The 21,748-nt window shown below is 39.2% G+C and overlaps 1 protein-coding gene across 1 annotated transcript; it reads left to right on the forward strand.

Moving 5' to 3' along the window:
• The first annotated feature begins 822 nt into the window (after positions 1-822).
• Positions 823-3,111, forward strand: LOC125779373 (uncharacterized). Its single transcript, XM_049460705.1, has 2 exons — positions 823-984; positions 1,042-3,111. Exon 2 carries the CDS (start codon positions 1,807-1,809, stop codon positions 2,869-2,871), a length of 1,065 nt encoding a protein of 354 aa, XP_049316662.1. The 5' UTR covers positions 823-984; positions 1,042-1,806; the 3' UTR covers positions 2,872-3,111.
• Positions 3,112-21,748: the final 18,637 nt, after the last annotated feature.

Below are 21,748 nucleotides of genomic sequence, written 5' to 3' on the forward strand. Positions count from 1 at the left end.
TTAGATGTTATCATTACCGGTGCGTCAGAATAGTTGACGAGTATTTGGTTAATATATGAACATAGTTTAATGAACCGTTCAAGCATGTAATAGGTCGAATTTCAACGTGTTTTCACGTCCAAAATTGGCTTTAGCATTTTGCCTTCAGCTACTTCGGCAGCAGCTTGCACTTAACTATTTCTTTGCATTTTACAACAGAAAATTTTAAATTTTTGCAGCAAAGTTGACATTTAACGTAGTTATTGCTTTTTTTATTAAAAAATTTCCACACTTCGCTTTTAACTGGCGCCATTGCTCTTCAAACAACTGAACGTAAAATCCCTGCAAGACGGAGGTAACAGATTGCACAAACACATTGAAACATTTTCAGCTGTTCACTAACACTATTACATTTTCGGCAATTTTCAATTGTATTGGAGAATACGTAAGTAAGATGGAGAACAACTATCGACATTCTAAACATATTGTAATGTTAACTTGTGGGAATAGGAAAGACGAATACCCAACTTTTAAAGAAGAAGAAAACGAAAAGCGCAGTTTATTTTGGATTTTAAAGAGGTAAATTCGTTGCTTGGGAATTTGATATTTTATAATTAATTTCTATTATATATATATATATTAATTTCATTTATATAGAGAAAACGAAAAAGCTTGGAGAAAAAGATAAGCATTGAATTGAATCATCACAAATTGTGGTACCGTGACCATCGCCGGAACGCACGTGCGCTTCGTGGAAGACAATCTTTCACAAAAGGAAAGCACGGATGCTAAGGCAAATATTTTGTTTTTAAATATTATGCGATTGTATTTTAATTTAATGTAATTTGTTTTTTTTTTATAGATGCGGCTAATATTGAAATAAAAGAGCGCAAAAGGCAGTGTGGACAGTATGTTTTCTGCCGATCTAATATACCACTACAATTTAGAGGGGCGCTAAGAGAAGGAATCCCTACTAAAGCTAAAGCGCGTTAGGGTTAGTTTTTGGTAGGTCTTTTTACTGAAATATATTTGAATTCCTTAACTTATAACTTTTCATTTTAGAAATATTTCCTGACAAGGTCAAAAACACTATCTGTGGGGAGCTTTGGAGATTTGTGACCTTAAGCCACAATCGTTTTTAACAAAAAAACATAAACTTAAGGCTAAATTAATATAAGTTTTCTTATTATTTATTACATATACATATATGTAAGCGATGGCAACTCTGTTGCCCATCAAGTGTCAAATAAAATAAAGCAAGTGGCAGCAACCAAAGACACAGTCAACGAGCAACCGTCAGCGAGTGAGCAACATAAACGAAATATTTGAGAACATCCAGTAAAGTTGAATAAGTGTAACATTTTTCTTATATTCACAATAAAGTTGGGTATTATTATATATAAGTGTTTGACTGTGCACACGAGTACGGTGTTTCTCTACAGTTCAGAAGTGGGATGATAAACCCATACACGTCTACAAACATAGTAAGTATATGTATGTGCGTTGGTGAAGGGCTATAGGCACCGGCAGATATGTATACACGATACGTAAAAACGATACGATGGTGAAGATCAGTGATCTGAAGGTGGAACAACTGAAGAGGTTGCTACGGGAAAGGCAATTAGCGACGACTGGCACGCGAGACCAGTTGTTGCAACGTCTTAGCGCATATGAGGAGTCCGACGAGGTGGACATCCAAGAGATCAACATTACGGAGGAGTCATCCGAGATGTCAACGGTGGCACAACTGCAGCAGGAGATGAAGCAGTTACGCGAGATGATGGCGCAGCTGCTACAAGCGCAAAACAACGGGACTGGTCAGTTAGCATGAAAGAGGTACAAACGGTACAAAACGCAAATAGCAACGATAGCGCAGTCGCAGTCAACGGCGGCGCAGGCGTTCAGAGTCACGCCACTGACGCTATTTCAACGAACGACGACAGCACGGTGGCAACTAACAACAACGTTACAACACGCATTCAAAGCAACGGTGATATTTCTGCGAACGGGAATATTTCAACGAACGGGAATATGCGACACGCGTCAGTTAGAGAAATTGCAAATACCCTGCCGGAATTTGATCCAACGAATAACGCAAGCATTACGGTAGAGCAATTTATTGATAGAGTCGATCGAGTAGAGGAAGCATATAGATGGGACGAGAAATTTTTATTGTTAGCTATTTACACACGTTTAAAAGGACTTGCACGTATGTGGTTGGATGCATCACCCACATTACACACAACTTGGGAAAATTTTGCTGATGCGTTACGACACGAATTTGGTTCAGATCGAGACGAGGCAGAAATTCATTTTGTGATGGCCAATGCAACGAGGAAGCCAAAAGAAATCGTAAAAGAATATTGTTTTCGAGTGGCGGCACTAGGTATACGTTACAAACTGAGTGAGGCAGCCATTATACGTTATGCAAGAGCTGGGTTAAAACATAGAGAACTCCAACAAAGCATTGCAGCAATGAAGTTTACAACAATGAAGCAGATGAGAGACGCCATCGAGGACTATTTCATTAATCGCGGAGGGCTAAGTGAGCCACAAGTACATCAGCCAAGTAAGCGAGACAACAATAACGAAAAATATGCTGAGTCAACGAAACAAAATGGTGAATTTAAAGCACAATTGAAATGCTACAATTGCAACGTACCTGGACATTTCGCCAACAAATGTCCATTGCCGCAGAAACGACATCGCTGTACAACGTGTAACAAAGTTCATCCAAACGGAGGAAATTGTGAGAAGACGACAGTAACGTTACGACGACTTGGTGCAATCAACCTTGACGAATGTTTCAAGAAGTTAGTTTACATAAAAGCGCAACCGTATATCGCATTCATCGACACGGGCAGCCAATGCAGCACATTCGTAGGTCAGTAGCCAAGCGCATCGACGATAAAGCCGTAAAATGCTGCTTACAAGTAAAAGGCATTTGCGGAGGGGTGCGTACGTTCACGGAGGCTATTACCATAGACATCACCATCGACGGAATCAACATCGAGACGCAAGCCTACATCGCTGATGACGAGTTACTAGAACAAGACGTTTTAATAGGTCAAGATGTTATCATCAATGCAAACACTACGCTGAAAATTGAAAATGGTCGCACAATATTCGGAAGCAGACGAGCAGTACAGACAACGGTAATAACTGAGAGCAATTTTTCCAAATTAATGTCCAATTTCAGCAATGAAGCAGAACGAAATAAGATACAAAGTCTTCTGGCAAGCTATGCCGATGTTTTCTCCAGTGGGCTGAAAGATATTGGCAAAACTGACGTAGTTCAAGCTAGCATCGAACTTGAGAGCAATCGCACCATATTTCAAGCGCCTTATCGTATCCCAGAACCGAAGCGTGATATTGTCAACAGGATGGTTGAGGAGTTGCTTGAGCGTGATATTATCACGAAATCGACATCCGAATACGCAAGTTCCGTGGTCTTAGTCAGAAAGCAGAATGGAAGTGATCAGTTATGTATCGATTATCGACGAATTAATAAGGTAACAAAGAAAGAGAATTTTCCAGTCCCGAATATTGAAGAACGGCTACACGAAGCGAAACGTTTCCGATACTTTTCGTCACTCTATTTGAATAGTGGGTACTATCAGATCAAAATGGCACCCGATAGTAGGAAATACACCGCTTTTATCACGACGGACGGTCTATATGAGTTCAAACGCATGCCGTTTGGTTTAAAGAATGCACCAGCTGTGTTTAATAGACTCATGGCAGAAATCCAAAGACGGGTGGAGACGGGCGACATGCTGCATTATATGGATGACATCCTAATCGGCAGCAATTCTTTCGACGAAATGTATACAAAGCTTTCTCGTATACTCCAAGTACTACGTACCTGTGGACTCACATTGAACGTTAACAAATGTGAGTTGTTCACGCAAACAATAACGTTTTTGGGACATCAGCTAACTCCTGAAGGCATCAGTCCGGGCAACGTCAAAACCAACGCTATCGTAAATTTTCCACAGCCGAGAAATGTCACTGAAGTACGAAAATTCTTAGGTCTCAGTGGCTACTTCCGAAAATTCGTCGCTGGTTATTCCATTATTTCTGAACCATTACGCAAATCGCTACGCAACAACACCGCATTCGCATGGGGACTACAGCAAGAGTCAGCATTCAACGAACTCAAAACCGCATTATCATCGAAACCAACCATGGTCAACTACCGCATCGAAGCCGAACACGAACTACATACAGACGCAAGCTCAATCGGCCTTGCAAGCGTTTTGTTGCAAGTCGAGAATGGACAACTGCACCCGATCTCATATTTTAGTCGCTCTACTACAGACAACGAAAAACGTTTCCATAGCTATGAACTCGAAGCATTAGCGATTGTGGAATCATTGGAAAGATTCAAATACTACGTATACGGAAAGAAGATCAAAGTTATTACCGATTGCAACGCTTTACGAACAACGATGGAGAAGCGAGAGCTTATACCACGCATTGCCCGATGGTGGTTGAGAATCCAAGAATTCGACATTGAAATTCAACATCGACCAGGAGCTCGTATGGCCCATGTCGATGCGTTGAGCCGTGCACCTTATGAAGATGCACACGAAATAGATGCCGCTGATCTCAAAATTTCCAAGATGATTATCGACCAGGCAGATTGGTTGTTTAGTGTTCAGCTACAAGACGAGAAAATAAGAAACATCGTTAACGAAATACAGAATGAGGTGAAGCCAGAATATCCCGACTACGTTGTTGAACTGGGACGCCTATATCGAAAACACGACAACAAACTACTATGGGTTGTTCCAAAGCAATTAAGGTTCCAAATACTGCACGAATGCCACGATAAGGCAGGTCATATGAGCGTTGACAAAACAATGAAACGAATTCTCAATCTCTTCTGGTTTCCTCGAATGCGCAATTACGTAAAGAGCTACATCAACTCATGTGTGGGTTGTGCTTTAAATAAAACCCCTGGCGGACGACGTGAGGGTCGATATCACTACGACAACGTTAAGCCAATACCGTTCACGACAATACACATTGATCATTTGGGTCCGTTCCCAAAAAGTTCAAAACGCAACGAGCATGTGTTGGTAATTGTAGATTCATTTACCAAATTCACAATCCTACGAGCAGTCAAGACTACCGCAACAAGCCATGTAATTCCGGTATTGCTTGAGATCACGAGCTATCTAGGAATGCCTGAACGTATCATATCCGACCGAGGAACGGCCTTCACTTCAAAAGCGTTCCAAAAGTTTTGCGATGAAAACAACGTCAAACATATTCTCAACGCAGTGCGGACGCCACGCGCTAACGGACACGCTGAACGAGCAAACCGCGTCATCCTATCCATGCTACTACCTTCTACTGATGACGAAAGACGATGGGACGACAAATTACGTCAAATACAATGGAGCATTAATACCATCCCGAATAAAACCACAGGTTGTACACCATTCCGACTACTTTATGGGTACGTGCCTCGAGACATCCTGCAGAATCAACATATCCAGGCACTTCAAGACGATGATGTTGACCTGATAAACGACACCGACCTACAGCAACTACGAGTCGACACAGCTCAACGAATAAACGACGTAAGAGCACAAGCCAAGAAGCTATATGACGCAAAGCATAATCAACCGAAGACGTACAACGAAGGTGATCTCGTATTGACTACAAACGAACCAATAAGCTCCGGTACATCACGTAAACTAGAACCACGATTCAGAGGACCATTCATCATCACCAAAGTCCTGCCAAATGATCGTTATGTAATTGAAGACTTACCTCATGCCGAGCGAACGCAACGTCACTACAAAGCCGTATTTGCATCAGATCAACTTAAAACTTGGTGCATGTTACCACCAGATGATCCAGACGACATAGACGACATAGACAACGAAGATGAGAGCACCATGGGCGAGGGCGCCACATTGGGTCAGGAAAGCCGACTGTAAGCGATGGCAACTCTGTTGCCCATCAAGTGTCAAATAAAATAAAGCAAGTGGCAGCAACCAAAGACACAGTCAACGAGCAACCGTCAGCGAGTGAGCAACATAAACGAAATATTTGAGAACATCCAGTAAAGTTGAATAAGTGTAACATTTTTCTTATATTCACAATAAAGTTTTGTATTATTATATATAAGTGTTTGACTGTGCACACGAGTACGGTGTTTCTCTACATATATATTAGCTTTAAGTTGTAAATATTAGTTTTAAGTTGAACATTGGTTCTAAGTTGTACACATTAGTTTCAAGTTGATGTTTCTAATATCACTTTTAAAAATATGAATTATTATAATTTTAATTTTTATACTGAAATAACCTTAATCTTATGTTTAAGTAAATGTTTATTATTAAATAAAACGAAATAATAAAAAAACTGAATTTTATTTAAAAGAATTAAATTTGCTAGAAGTAACAAATGGGTAACAGATAGGGTTGTTACAGCTTGTTCTTGCTAAATAATAACACTAACAGATATTCGGGTAACAAATACTTTTTGTTATCCATAACACATAGGTAAGCTATGCGCTAACAAAATAATTTGTTACCCGTAACATACTGTGAAGAGATTTGGTAACAAATGTGTGTATTATGTTAGAACAAGGCAGCATGCGATATTTGCCATTGGTTAGAGCGAGATAACCATTGCACATCAAATAGCTACATATGTGTTACTTTTTTCCCACTCTCTGAACAAAAGTAACAAATATTTTAACGAATGCAAAAGTGAACAATAACAAGTCGCTTACTCGTTTGCTAACAGCTACCCGTCTTGCAGGGATGCGTTTGACTTAACTGTAAATGCAGTGTTACCAGACATTCATTTGTTGATATTAAACTACGTTGACATATTAGAATTTAACTATGTTTACACCGTTTCCAGTCATTAATGACTGATGCGACCAATTTCGACCCTTGTACGCTAACTTAGATGAACATAAAATGTATTAAATTTCAAAATGCTGCTTGCGATTATTTTGCAATTACTCGAGTAACAGTCGAGTAATTAGAAAAGGTGTTTCGATGCAATTAAATCGTAAATTGAATGAAAACAATCGGTTAATTTAATCAAATGATTAATCGTTGCCATCCCTAGTAAGTATTGCCGCAACCATTCTGCGATGAACACTAAGTTGCGGAGGAATGTAATTGATTTTTGTCGCAACTTCTTATACCCCTGCCTCCGTACACTGATATTCCCCTCATCTAGCCCTCGAGCGCACTTTGCTAACTTTGCGGGCAAAAATGTGCCCATCCCTGCGTTAAAGGAAAAGCCACTCGCATACACATTTGTTAAAAGATATGGAAATTAGAAGTGCAAATAGCTTAAATTTTAGAATAGCATCCCCCGCCCCCGCTTTCGGGGTTAAATTAGATATGTACGGATAGAGGAGGTCTTCCAAATCGAGTAAATATAAGTATATACTATATATGTATGTGCTTGTCGCTAGCTAATGTTTTTTGAGATATTTTCATTTAAAGTTAAAAAATTCAATGCGTGTTTCTCTGATTTATAATGAATTTTTAACTTTTATATCCACTAACACTTCATTAATTCGTTTCAAACCATTTACGAGTATTTTATATTAAACTAGAGGACCCGTCCACGCTTTGCTGTGGGTGACCAATAGATAATACTACTACTACCATCTATATGATTTCTATTAGATTATAACTATTAGCTAATGAGATATAACATTTTTATGAAGCTACTTGTGTTAGAAAAAAAGGATCATAAAAGCATTTCGTGTTTTAATAAAGCATTGTTTTTTGGGGGAAAATACTGTTGAATTTGGACTCTTGAAATCAACCGTTGAGAAAAAAATTGCTAAGTTGGAAAGAGACGAAATGAGCACCGAAAACAATGTTGGCGCCCTAAAGAGGCAAAAACTCTGTGCAAAGTGGGTGCCTCGCAAGTTCATAATCTAACAAAAATAACGAATTGCTGACTCTGAAAAGAGTTTGAGTGGTCTTTAATCATAATAAATCCGAGATTTTGTGTCGAAGTGTGACAATGGATATACGGCTCCATTTTTCACACTGGAGTCCAATCGACCGATATTAAGTGGACCATCATGTGCAGTCCGGTCCTCATGCGTGGAAAAACAAAAAGTGGGCTGGTAAGGTTATGACATCAGTCTTTTGGTTTGTACGTGTTATAATATTCGTCTACTGATTACTGAGCCAGATATAATCCATTGCGCCGTGCATTTGGTTGCAGTTCTATTACGAGTACTATCTACTTTTCCAAATATTTAGCAATTGTATAATTTTTTAGGAAGGATCAGCTTGAAATAGTTCGCATATACATCATCCTTTCCATTTAAATGTTCTTCGGCCGCGCTTCAGAAAAATAACCCTAGTCGGACCAACACCTGGGCGCGCTCAGTTCTTTCGGGGAAACCGTTTTGAGTTAATTGAAGACATCAAAACAAATTCGACGCGAGAGCTGAGGTCGACTGACATAAGCAGCTACTGTAAATACACTGGTTGACAGATCGTGCTAGTTTTTGGCATCATAATTAAGGACAGTTGTACCAACCTAGGAAAAAAATTTACCTGTCTTCCATATAAGCGGGAGATGAGAGGGGGAAATGAAGAATTCCCGACACTTTCTTGACAGGGTGTGTTAACATGGAATAAACAAACAAAACTTCAATACTGAAATAAAAATGTGGAGTTAATTCAGTTACACATTTATATTTATAGAAACCATGCTGTAGTAGGTTTTAAATTTAATACTATAGTTGTAAACGTATATTATTAATTAAAATCTTGGCACTCTGGGCTATCGAATAGATGTTGGAATGTCCGACTTGATGAAGGAATTACAACTTCATTCGAAATTATTTGTAATGAAAAGTAGACGATGAACAGTTGTAAAGCTGATAGTTCCATTTCCAATATTGTTATGCAGAGGTTTCCTAATTGGCCATGAAACATAGTTTTATCAATTACTTTTTTAGCAAACAATTGCTGCTCCTAATTCAATTTCCGATATGCTATAGCCATGCTTCTCTATAAATGCCCGCTTAAAGTTAACAGCTTTCTTCAGCTAATCTTTTTCTGTTATCTTCTGTCTTTTATTGTTAGGTTCCTGAAAGAAAAAGGAAGTACAATATTATTTTTATAATTCCAGATGCTAAACAATGTCAAGGAATGGAAAATAATTGCAGCCGAATTTTGAAATAAACGGAATTACAACCACTGCATAGGTGCTATTGATGGAAAGCACGTGTGAAAATTCTCAAGCGTTTTTGAGAAGCGATAATAAAACTTGGGAACGCGCGAATAAAATCAAAAGCCTAATTGCCTGTAACGAAAATTGCGATAAAAAATGAAGACGCGTCCGGTCGTTTCTTCGGTTCAATTACAATAGAAGTTCTTTATTTCTTAATCTAATTGCTAAGCCTAAATCTTAATACTAACGGCTTAATATACTCGTAAATATGTATTAAAAATGGGTAAGTATAATCATTCTCAACTTTCGTTAAATATTGTAACAGATTGTGGTAAGTATTAAGGTAAGTAATAGATTGGTATTATGAATGCATTATTAAGGTAAGCATTTTATAATAGATTTCTTAATTTAATTTTTAACTATGGTAAAAATGGTAATGTTGTATTACAAGGAAACCATATTTTAAACGAAAAATCAATTGAAGGATTGAATTTATTCCAATTTAATGAAACAATTATTATTGACTTGGAAGTATTCCACAACCAGGAACAAGAAGTTAAAGATTATATTAAGTTGTCAAAAAAGTCTTGCGGTATTTTTATTGACTTTTTTTATTGAAATTGAAATGAATTTTTGATGACTCATGCCCAGCTTTTGACCGATGCTACGGCTGCTATTATGCCGGTCTCTTTCGACCAATTCAGCGATTTTATCGCAATTTTCGACGACAGGCCTTCCGGAGCGTGGCGCATCTTCGAACACTTCTACACCAGAACGAAAACGTTGAAACCATCGTTGTGCGGTGGAAATGGAAACTGCATTGGGTCCATAAACTGCACAAATTTTATTAAAATATGCCGTATTTTCTCTATATTTTGCTCCATGTTTGCGACGCTATAACTCACGAACGACTTAAAAGAAACAACAATCAATCAAACACATGTTAGCGCGTAAAATGAGCTTTCCAAAAAGGTATAGCATGACCCGATGCGACGAATAAAACTAGAACTACGCGCTTTCAGCGCCAACTAGCGAAAATAACGCAAGACTTTTTTGACAAACTAATATTATAGCTAGTGGAAACGAAAGATTTCACATTCTTGAAATATTGGAATCAGAAAACGAATATCAATTTGACAACATTAAAAAATTAAATAAATTTGTAATACCATTTGAAGAACACCCAATCAAGAATATGTTCATAACTAACGATTAATTTATCAAAAACTGTATATCTGAGAAACTACAACGCTACCATAGAACGTGAAGGAATGACTCATCTACTCAAGACTCAAGTATAGTATAAATCAAGAGATCTATTTTTCACAAGAGAGGGGAGAGTTAATACTTTAACTTTTAACCACAACCTTATGTTTCAGTAAACATTAAAGAAAATGCATCAATACAACTTTATCTTAGAACAATAAAAGCGCACTATCAGTACATCAAACAATAACAACCCAAGTAGTTATTTACTAGTAAACAACCAACATCTCAATCAGAGATAAAGAGATGTTTAACTCCTCTCTCACTGGAAGTGAGAGAACAATTGCTAAACGTCAAAACCTACTGAACTTTGACAGCTAATCGAGTTCAGTAGGTTTTGACGTTTATCAATTGGAAACGAGCGATGGCCAGATTGAAATCTTACCAAAAAAATATGTAAACGGAGGGATTTGTTGCATCGTTTAAGACCACTTATAAAAATGAAAAAACAATGAAAATTAAATAAATTTGTGAAATTTAGAGGTATTTGTTGAAATGTTTTGTAATTTGAAGCATCATAGTATTGTTTTCAATGGAAAATGATTAAAAATATTTAATGATTGAGAGCTAACAAGATTAAATCCTTTTATTGGGTATTGAAAGGTCAAAATTCAGTTCTTCTAATATACTTTAAAAAGATTTAAATAGTTTCTCCATATAATAAGTAACCACTACATAATAATTTTTATTCGTAGTAAATGTTGGGTGTTTTAATTTAAAATACCCAAAAATTCTTATTTTGTTCGATCTGGCCATAATTGAAAATGTTATAAAAAACGCTTATTTTGAGGTGCTCTCACACTGGAATAATTTGAACATCCCTTTATTCCTGATCTCAATAGTATGAGCAGCGATAAGCATAGCCTATATAAGCAACTGCAACAATAGCCTCGGCGTCACTTTATCATTATCGACTGCCGAATAACAAGTTACCACTTGTAACACTTGTACAGTTTAAGTGTAATATATTCAATATTGAAGTACATGTGAATGCAGTGAAATATTATACAAATAAAAGATCAGTCAGAACCAATCTCATTGGCTGACTTAAAATTATATATTTTTTTTATTCCTAACGAGTAAATAAATTAACTCCCGCGACGATCTTCTCATCTTGCCCTCAAAATGCGCACGCGAGTTACGTTCCTATACTCTAGCCATATTGTAAATATGTACATACAATACGTTACGAGTATATGTACATATAGAAAATGCAGAAGATCCTACTAACATATGAACATAGAATTTGGGTTCCAAATTCAGCTGAGTTGAGTTGAGAGTGAGCGTATTCATGTTATGTCAACGTCAACTCAACTATAAACATACATACATACCCCTTTCAGACCTAGCTATAACAATTGTGAGATCTGGTTTTAACTACAGGAAACTACCTCAAAAATTTATTTTTCATGTATGAACCTGTAAGTAGTGATTGTGAGCACTGTTTTTTAATAGAACTGCAAAAAACAAAAAACATTTAAACGGTAAATAGCGGTACACAGGCTTTAGTTTCAAATAGTAATTTAGCAAGCTTAGACATGCGTCCACGTGGTGAGTGTTTTTATTCTTTTTAAACATACAAAACTAAAATTATGATAGTAATTGAAGTTACCATAAAATTACTCAAGTGATTGTGCTCATTTAAATTAATTTGCTGATAGTTATTATTAATTGGAGGGTAGTAAAACACAGATATCACAATTGTGTTATTCAGGCACAGAATACAGTTTCATAACATGCTCACAAATGTGTTATCTTCCTATAAGTTATGGTTGCCAAAATCAAATAAGGGTGAAGACACCTTTAGAATACTTAAAGAATTATTTTCCGGAATACCACTATGAGAATGTGGTGAAATTTACCAAAAAGTACGTCTTGGCTAATCGTGGTCAAGAGGCTCGTTATGTAACAGCCGATATAAAACGATTTTACGGGTGTGCAATAATAATGGGCTGCCTTGGCTACCCTGCTGTAAGAACTGGTCAAATGAATGCAAAATTCCTGCCATATTTAATTCAATGTCTCGAGACAAATTTCTCCAACTACGGTCAGACATACACTTTGTAGACTTTTCTGTTCTAGATTCCGCTAACAAATTTTGGAGAGTTCGACCCATCATAGACATGATTAGGGAGCGCTGCAATGAATTGCGCAACTTTTGCAGGCATTATAGAAGATTTTGAACTCTTCCAAGGGGCAGGGACATTTGAAGACTGCGGCCTTGGACATGGGCCATCTATAGTTATGCGACTAATAAAAAACTTACCGAAAGGCAGCCAAATATATTTCGAAAGATTTTTTACTACAATACCACTCATAGAATCGCTTTACCAAATGGATTCTCCTGCAACAGGTACAATAATGGCAAACAGGATACCTAAATGTGTTACTTAAATTCTCTCTGGGTAAGATATGAATCGAGGTGATATGTGCCAGTTTATAAATAATAATAACGTAGCTCTTGTGAAATGGAAGGATACAAAAGCAGTTATAGTTCCTTCATGTAAATGTAGAAAGGACCCCGTTGGTGAAGTTGAGAGGTGGAATAGAAATCTGAAATGCCGGTTGCCCGTTGAAATACCTTCAGTAATTAGATATTTTTTATATAAACTACCGGCAAACTCACCTATGATTTGGCGACGACGGAAAATCGGGGAAAAAAGCTTAGTTAACCGGAGATGCGTACAAGCGTGCAGATCGTATTAGAAAGGGAGGCTGGCGCCGTCCGCCAGTCCCTTTTGTTGATTGTGTTTCGTGTCCTCGTGTGTGGTGTGAAAGGTGTGGTGTAGATGATGATGAGTTGGTGTGTGTGGGATGAATATTGGTGTAGAGGTGTGGAGTATGATGTGTGGATGATGTGGATGGTGTAACCGTGTTGAGTATGGTGTGTACGTTATTATTATAAAAGGCGCTGCAACTGTTGCAGCGTTGCCACAACGCTGCTCAGCCCCGTAGACCGACGAGGTGGTGGTCCAGCCTGCCGACGCCGCAACGAGGTTACGCTTCGCTGGGGCGCGCCACGAGCTGCGGATTGGAAGCGGGGTATGCGGCCGTGCTGGATGGGTGGCCGATTCACTTCGCGTGCCGTGCTGCGATGTAGCAGCGTGTGATGCGGCCGGTGGCATATTTGGCACCGCCCTCGTGACTCACACGCTGCAGTTCCATGGGTATGTGACAGGCAGTTATGGCAATGCCCGTGGGCCTGGGCCACTTGCTGCTGTTGCACGGGTCGCATACCCCTAAATATGCCACAATGGTGCAGGCGATGTGGGCGCCGACAGATGGGGCACCTTAGGGCTTCCGTGGTCCGTGATGGGGGTGGTGGTGGTTGAGTGCCACCACGAAGTGCGGATTGAGGGGCCGCTGCAGACGCGGTCGCCAGTACCGGTGCCGGCGTTGTTGCCGGTGCAGTTGCCGGCGTCGTTGCCACCACAGTTCGGGGCGCTGGAGTAGGCATGGTGCGTGGCGCATTGGTAGCCGGAGCTGTTGGCGCGGTTGCGACTGGTGTATCTACATCCATGGTGATCTATGTATAAATGAGATTGTCAATTAGAAATCTGTCATACAATTGGATATTGGCAATCGTGCCACGATATGTGGCATGAGTGGGCCGTCGTATGGATCGACCATTTTTTGTTAGTTTTCTTTACGGTTTGTTAAGTTTATGTACGGTTTGTTATCTTTATTTACGGTTTGTTATTTTCGGACGGTTGTTATTTTTTAACGGGTTTTTATTTGCGTACTTTCTCGTGTTTTATTGGTTTCATTTGGTTCGTTTATTGTGTAGCGATAATACCGGTTTATTTTTTAGGTTTTCGGATTCGCGATCATCAGAAGTTGGCAGAAAGCATAGCTTTACGAGCGGTCGGGTTAGCGTTCCGTTTTGCGTACGGAGATCAACGATTCGTATGTGACCGTCGGAGCCGTAATGTAGCTTTTCTATGCGGCCAAGCCGCCACTCGGTAGGGGGCAGACAATCATCAAGAATGAGGACACAGTCTCCAAGTTTAGGCGCTTGTTCAGGAGTCTTCCAACGGTATCTTTTGTGGAGATCCTTTATATATTCGTCCTTCCATCGGCGGCTGAAATCATGATGGAGAATTTTAATTCGTTCCCATCGATTTAATAGAGATAGCGACTCCACGCCTGGCTCAGGAATGGCCAGGATGGGTGCTCCTTTTAGAAAATGCCCTGGAGTTAAGGCGGTGAAATCTGAGGGGTCTTGCGATAGTACTGTGAGTAGCCGTGAATTGAGAACGGCTTCAATTCGATTTAATAGCGTCGTGAACTCTTCGTAATTGAATTTATAATTTCCAGCTACCCGTTTGAAATGGGTTTTGAAGCTTTTTACAGCGGATTCCCAAAAACCGCCTATATGAGGAGTGCTTGGGGGTATAAATTGCCAATTGATACCTTGGGGGGCGTACTTTTGTACGATGTCGGGTGACACTTGTTTTAAGAAATCCACAAATTGCTTTTCTGTGGCTCGTTGAGCTCCAATGAACGTTTTGCCATTATCGCTCATGATCTTTGATGGGTAGCCACGTCGAGCGACGAAGCGAGCAAATGCCGCGAGAAAAGCCTCCGTCGTCAGATTACTACACAGCTCAAGGTGTACTGCCTTTGTCGTGAAACATACAAAGACAGCCACGTAGCCTTTCATGAGAGTGGGAGACCTTAACATAGAAGCCTTTACCTGGAAAGGCCCAGCAAAATCAACACCTGTTGTGGTGAAAGGCAGATCGAAATTGCAGCGTTCCGGTGGAAGTGCTGCCATAATCTGCGTTCGCATCTTCTGCTTGTGCATAGTGCAAATCTTGCACATGAAGATGCACTTCTTAATTTGCGGCTTAAGACGGGGGATAAAATACTCCTGACGTACCATCTGTTGCATGAGACGATGTTCGGCGTGTAGCATTAAGGTGTGGATGTAGTGGAGGAATAATGTGGCAAATGGTGACCTCTCTGGAATTATTATGGGGTGGCGTTCATTGTAAGATAGGCTCGAATTAGCGAGCCGACCATTGGCACGAAGCAGCCCTTTCGTGTCCAGAAATGGGTTGAGAACTAAGAGTGAGCTCTTTTTATCAATCTGCTTCGATTCTCTTAGTGCTGATATATCGCGGCTGAAGTAGCGCGCTTGTGTGTATGCAATTAGTGCGACCTTTGCCTTTTGTAACTCTAGGTGCGACACTGTGTTGCATGGGGAATTTTGTGATCCCTTGATTTTGCTATTGAGTTGCTCTATAAATTTGAACATATAAGCAACTACTCTGAGAGCTCTTGGAAACGATGAAAATCGTTCAAGGATGTCGGTATCATCCAATAATGTATGAAAGGAGGCGATTTTTCGACCTTCTGGGGCGATAATGTTGCGCATGGGGGATTGTGGCCAAGAATCAGGAGATTCTATCAACCATCGGGGGCCATTCCACCAGAGGGTGGTAGTGGCAAGGTGCAGTGGCTTGCACCCTCTTGTGCCTAGATCGGCAGGATTCTCAGCACTGGCTACGTGACGCGAAGTGGCTGATCCCACTAGGTCAAGAATTTGAGACGTTCGGTTAGAAATATACGTCTTCCATGCATGTGGTGGCTTTTCCAACCAGGCTAGTACAATTTCGGAATCGGACCACATATAGAGTTTGCATTTTGTCACGTTTAAATGCATTTGCACCATGGCTACTAATTTGGAAAGTAGTAGTGCGCCACATAACTCAAGTTGTGGGAGACTTATTGTTTTTAAAGGTGCCACCTTTGCTTTTGCGACTAATAGGTGGCTTGTGGTCGTGGTGTCGCTTTGCTTACGCACATAGATAGTAGCGCAGTATGCCTTTTCTGAGGCGTCACAAAAGCCATGTAATTCGACTTTGTGTTCGGGGGAGTAGTTTACCCATCGTGGAATTTGTATCTGAGAAATGTCATTCAGATTTTTTGCGAACTAGGACCATTTTTCTAAGCGAAGAGGTTTCACTTGTTCGTCCCAGTCGGTTCCATCTAGCCATAATTCTTGTATTAAGATTTTCGCTTGGATCATAATTGGCGAAAGCCATCCTGCGGGGTCGAAAAGTTTTGCCACCGAGGATAAAATCTGTCTTTTCGTTATGGCTGATAATGCGGATATGGACTCTGTCGTGTATGAGAACTGGTCCGATATCGCATTCCATTGGACCGATATCGCATTCCATTGGATGCCTAATGTTTTTGTTGTACTTTGCTTTTCGAAAATAAGGAAATTAGTGTCCAACAAATTTTCTTTTGGTATATTTTTTAATATACTTGGGTGATTCGCCGTAATCTTTTTTAATGGAAACCCTGCGGATGTGAGGGCTTGGATTACTTGTGATAATGATTCGTATGCTTGTGGAAGACTGTGACTTCCAGACAGAATATCGTCTACATACGTTTGTGTTTTTAACACCTGGGTCGCCAGAGGAAATTCTGACTTGGTGTTTTCTGCCAATTCGTGGAGCGTTCGAATGGCTAAATATGGGGCACAGTTTACGCCAAAGGTAACAGTTTTTAATTTAAAGTCGCGCAAAGGACTGGTGGGGGATCTTCGGAACATAATACGTTGAAAATCTTGGTCGTCTTTATGTACGCCTATTTGCCGATACATTTTTTCAACGTCCCCATTGAATACGTATTTGTATATACGCCAGTTTAGAATAAGCAGCATTAAATCAGGTTGGAGCGTGGGTCCCGTAAACAGGATATCGTTTAGGGAATTCCCCGAGCTAGTGGATCTTGAGGCGTTGAAAACAACTCTTACTTTAGTTGTTTTTTTATCTGGCTTTACTACTGCATGATGTGGCAAGTAAAAGGAGTAGTATTTGCCGTTGACGATTTTCTCCCCTGGGTTTACTTCCTCCATATGATCTAAATGGAGGTATTCTTCTAACACACCATCATATTCAGATTTGAGTTCGCCCTTTTTAAGTAGGTTTCTTTCCATACTTAGAAACTGCTGTATTGCAGAGGTGCGAGAGTGACCTAAGGCGAGTGTGTTAGGAAATTGTTGCTTAAGTGGTAGTCGTACGACGTACCGACCATTTTCTGATCTAGTAGTTGTGGCTTTGTAAAAATCCTCACAATACTGATCTTCAGGGGTTGTGACTGTTATGGGGGGGAGTTCTTCTAGTTCCCAAAATTTTCTCAATTGTGAATTGAGGTATTCATTTTAGACTTCCTCAACTTGAGTTGTTAATGTTGTAACTGGTTCCGCAACTAGTCCGCTTAGGACCCATCCGAAAATGGTATTTTGCGCCAGAAGTGTTTTGTTAATTTTCTCAATACCTTCGAGAATAATTTGTGGTATGAGATGGCTGCCTAATAGTAGATCTATTTGAGCGGGGGTGTTGCAGTTTGGGTCTGCTAGCTTTAGGTGTGAAACCTTTTGCCAATGCTTGCTATTTATATGATAGCTTGGTAGCATGTTGGTTAATTGCGGTAAGACAATAGCTTCTGCTTGTATGCGCTTATCCGCTTTGGGGGAAAAGAGGGTAATGGCGCAGATTTTATTTGAGTTTTGAACAACTCTTCCGCCCATTCCCGTGATTTCAAAGTTGGCCAGTTTTGTCGGTAACTGTAGCCTGTTTTGTGCCCTAGACGCTATAAAGGATCGTTGTGATCCCTGGTCAATTAAGGCTCTGAGTTTAAACAGTTCTCCTCGGTGCTCGATGGAGACAACTGCTGTGGGTAAAAGTACCCTACTGTGATTTTCGCTATGTAGCGATTGGGTTTTTAACGCCTTTGAGCAGCATGGTGCTTCTTGGCAGTTTTCAGAATTTGTTGTGGCAACTAATCCTGTTGCTCGTTTAACGTTTGCATTGTTTGGGGGTAAGCTGGAAAAATTGGTTATATGTAACATAGAATGATGTCTCTTATGGCAATAAACGCAATTAAATTTGCTTTCGCAATCTTTAAGCGTATGCGCATGCGACATACAATTGGTACATAATTTCTTCGATCTTACGAAATTGTTTCGATCGCTAACATTAATTTTTTTGAATTTTTCGCACAATTTTAATTTGTGACCTCCTCTGCACAGTTCGCATGACGTTTGTTTATATTGTTCGGATGTGAACGATTGATTTTTAAAAAAACTTCTATTTAAATTATTGTGGCTACTTACTTGGGGTCTATTGAAGCTTCTATTGAGGTCGTTTTGAACGTTTTTCGTTCTGACTAGTTTTTTATCTACCCTTTCTGCAATTTCGTATTGGGTAGTAAGAAATTCTTTCATTTGCTGCCACGTTGGGCACTTTCTTCGCGATGAGAGCGATTGCTCCCACAAAAGTAACGATTTTTCTGGTAATGCAGCTGTGCATATGTTTACCAGAATGGGGTCCCAATTATCTGTGGGAATATTCTCTGTCGATAAAACCGACAAACAATTTGAAACAGTGGATTGAAGCTTTATAAACTCTTCACTTGTTTCTTTCTGAATTTTTGGTAAATTCATTAATATCGTCACCTGTTTGTCGACCAATATTCTTTCGTTTTCATAACGTGCTTTTAGAGCTTCCCAAGCAAAATTAAAATTTTCGTCATTGAGAGCGAACTGTTTCACTATCACGCCTGCCTGACCTTTGGTTTTGTATCTGAGGTGATACAATTTCTGCGCTTGTGATAATTTAGGATGGTTTATGTACACAGCTGTAAACATGTCCCGGAAGGATGGCCACTGTTCATAACCACCATGAAATATATCTGTATCGCATATTGGCACTTTGAGGTGAATGCCTGAACTTGCCTCTTGGGCTTGTCTTTGTGGCAGCTCTACTCTCGGTTGTGGAGTAGGTGCAATTATTCTTAATAGCTTGAGTTGATCAGAAATCATTGCTTTTGTGTCTTCGAACTGGTCTAGGCAGTGTTCATACTTGGTGTAAGCCGATGATTTAAAATTTTCGGGTAGATCTGAGTCGTCAGATTCTACGATTGCGTCATATGCCGCTTGGAGACGTGACCAAAAATTGTCTAAATTGTCTTTTTTAATTTCTAAGACCGATTCCGAATTGTCTTGAATCGGTGAAGTTGAAAATCGAGTGCAGTATCGTATCAAACTGTCACTCTCAGCAATGAATTTTGTATAAGAGATATCTTTACCCCTCTTTAGTTTTGTAGCACCTTGCTTTGAGCGTGTAGCTTCAGCCGGTGTACACGGATTTTTTTCGTCTGAAATCATTTTTGGAACTTTTAGCAACTGAGTTGTTTTAGATTCCTTTGAGTCTGAGCTCATTTAAAAGATGTATATAATAAATCAAAACGTCTTAGTAAAAACTAGACTTGTAGCTAATTAGAAAAAGTTTCGTATATCAGATTTTGAATTGAAGACTCTTTTGTATGTAAGAGTTTCAAACACGGAAATAAAACCAATGGTTTTTTGATAAACCGAGATTTTAAAAATATTTTCGTATATATATGTATTTATATATATGATCAGAAGAGAACTCTTTTAAGTAAATAAGAGTTTTGAACGAAATTGATATAAATAACGCTTTAGGTATTTGATAATATGTGTAATCGTGAACTCTTTTACGTTAATAAGAGTTTTTAAATGAAATAAATAATTAATCGCTTAAATTTGATTTAATTATTTATTAGCGACCGGAAATATTTTATGTATTTTGATTTTCTGTGTATATTTCTTTTATATATATTTGATGTCCAAATTTCCTATAGGGTATACCTATAGGTGGATCTTTTATTTATTATGTGCTAATGAGCGCTCGTTTTACAGATCACTGCACTTTGTACATATGCATGTATGTACATATGTATTACGCTTTTGGTTTTTTATGCAATCTGCTTGTTTTTGTTGCTCAAAAATCAAGGGGTATTGCGGGAATATGCCAATGTGGACTTTGAATATATTTTATACGCAATCCTGCTTGGTTTTGTTAGACGAAAACCAAGGGGTATCGCGGAATATATGCCAATGTGGACTTTGAAGCAATGAGCGTATCTACATATGAGACAATACACTTTTGTACAATATTTAATTATGAAAAGAAAGTTGTTATGAAACAAACAATCTTTTTGTTATATAATTTGTACCCGATGTCGATCGGGTATACTTTTCCGTATATATTGAATATATGATATTTATATGCGCCCGTATGTGCATATATATTGTTACAAAAAGTAGTATTAAGTTATATTTGTATTACTATATGCATCCCTGATTATGAACAATAGTTGTAGGTATATGGAATAGCATTTGTCTTGTTGTAGACATCTGGCGCCACGGCTGTCTGCTTGTCTAGGTAAACAATTGCTGAGTCTGGCGCCGCGACTGTCTGCTTGCGTCTGGCGCCGTATAGCCGTATGTTCTGGTAATTTCCAGACGCAATATTCTAGAAGGACACGTCGGCATCAGCGAGAAGTGCGTGGCTATATAAGCCGTGGCAGCGCCAACGTAATCAACCAGTGCTAAGAGTAAACTGCTATAGTGTAGACGAGTTGTGAAATAAAGAGTTGTTGAATTAAATTAAACAGTGTTGATTTTATTTGTCAATCCAGAGATACGAACCTAACAAAGTAAACTAGCAAGAGTAAATTCGTAACAATTGGTGTCAGAAGTGGGATTGTCAAATAATCCAAATTCAAGATGGTTAAATTCGGAGAATTGAGAATTCAGCAATTAAAAAAGGAAATGGAGGAGCGTAATTTGCCGATAAGCGGGCAAAAGGCGGATCTGCAGGCACGATTACGTGAAGCAATGGAAGCGGATGGAATTAATGTGGACGAGTTCGAATTTGTTGGGCGAGAAACTTCTACAAAGGTAGAAGAGAAAGTAGAAGAACAACGAACATCATCAAGCGTAGACACGAACATGCTGTTAGTGGCTATTAAGCAAATAGCAGAAAATGCAGTGCAAACAGAAAATCGTCTGGCACAGCAAATAGCAGAAAATGTAGTGCAAACAGAAAATCGTCTGGCACAGCAAATAACGCAAATAGCTGAAAATACATCACAGTTAGAGTCTCGCCTTACACAACAGATTACGGAAAATACTACACAACTACAAAAACAAGTGCAAGAGAAATTTTCAAAATTTGAAGACGAATTAAGCACTTTAAAAAATGGCGAAGAAAATTTAAAATCAGAAGTTCTGCAATTAAGTAATCGTGTGCGAGAACTGCAACTACATGGCCCTGCACCATCAACAAATAATCAAAGATTGAAGGCACCCACATTCGATGGAAGTATTCCATTTCAAATTTTCAAACTTCAGTTTGAAAAGACAGCAACGGCCAATAATTGGAATGCAGCGGACAAAGTGGCGTCCTTGTTTGTATCATTGAAAGGACCGGCA

Source organism: Bactrocera dorsalis, chromosome 6 (assembly GCF_023373825.1).
Source record: "Bactrocera dorsalis isolate Fly_Bdor chromosome 6, ASM2337382v1, whole genome shotgun sequence".
Taxonomy (NCBI): Eukaryota; Metazoa; Arthropoda; class Insecta; order Diptera; family Tephritidae; genus Bactrocera; species Bactrocera dorsalis.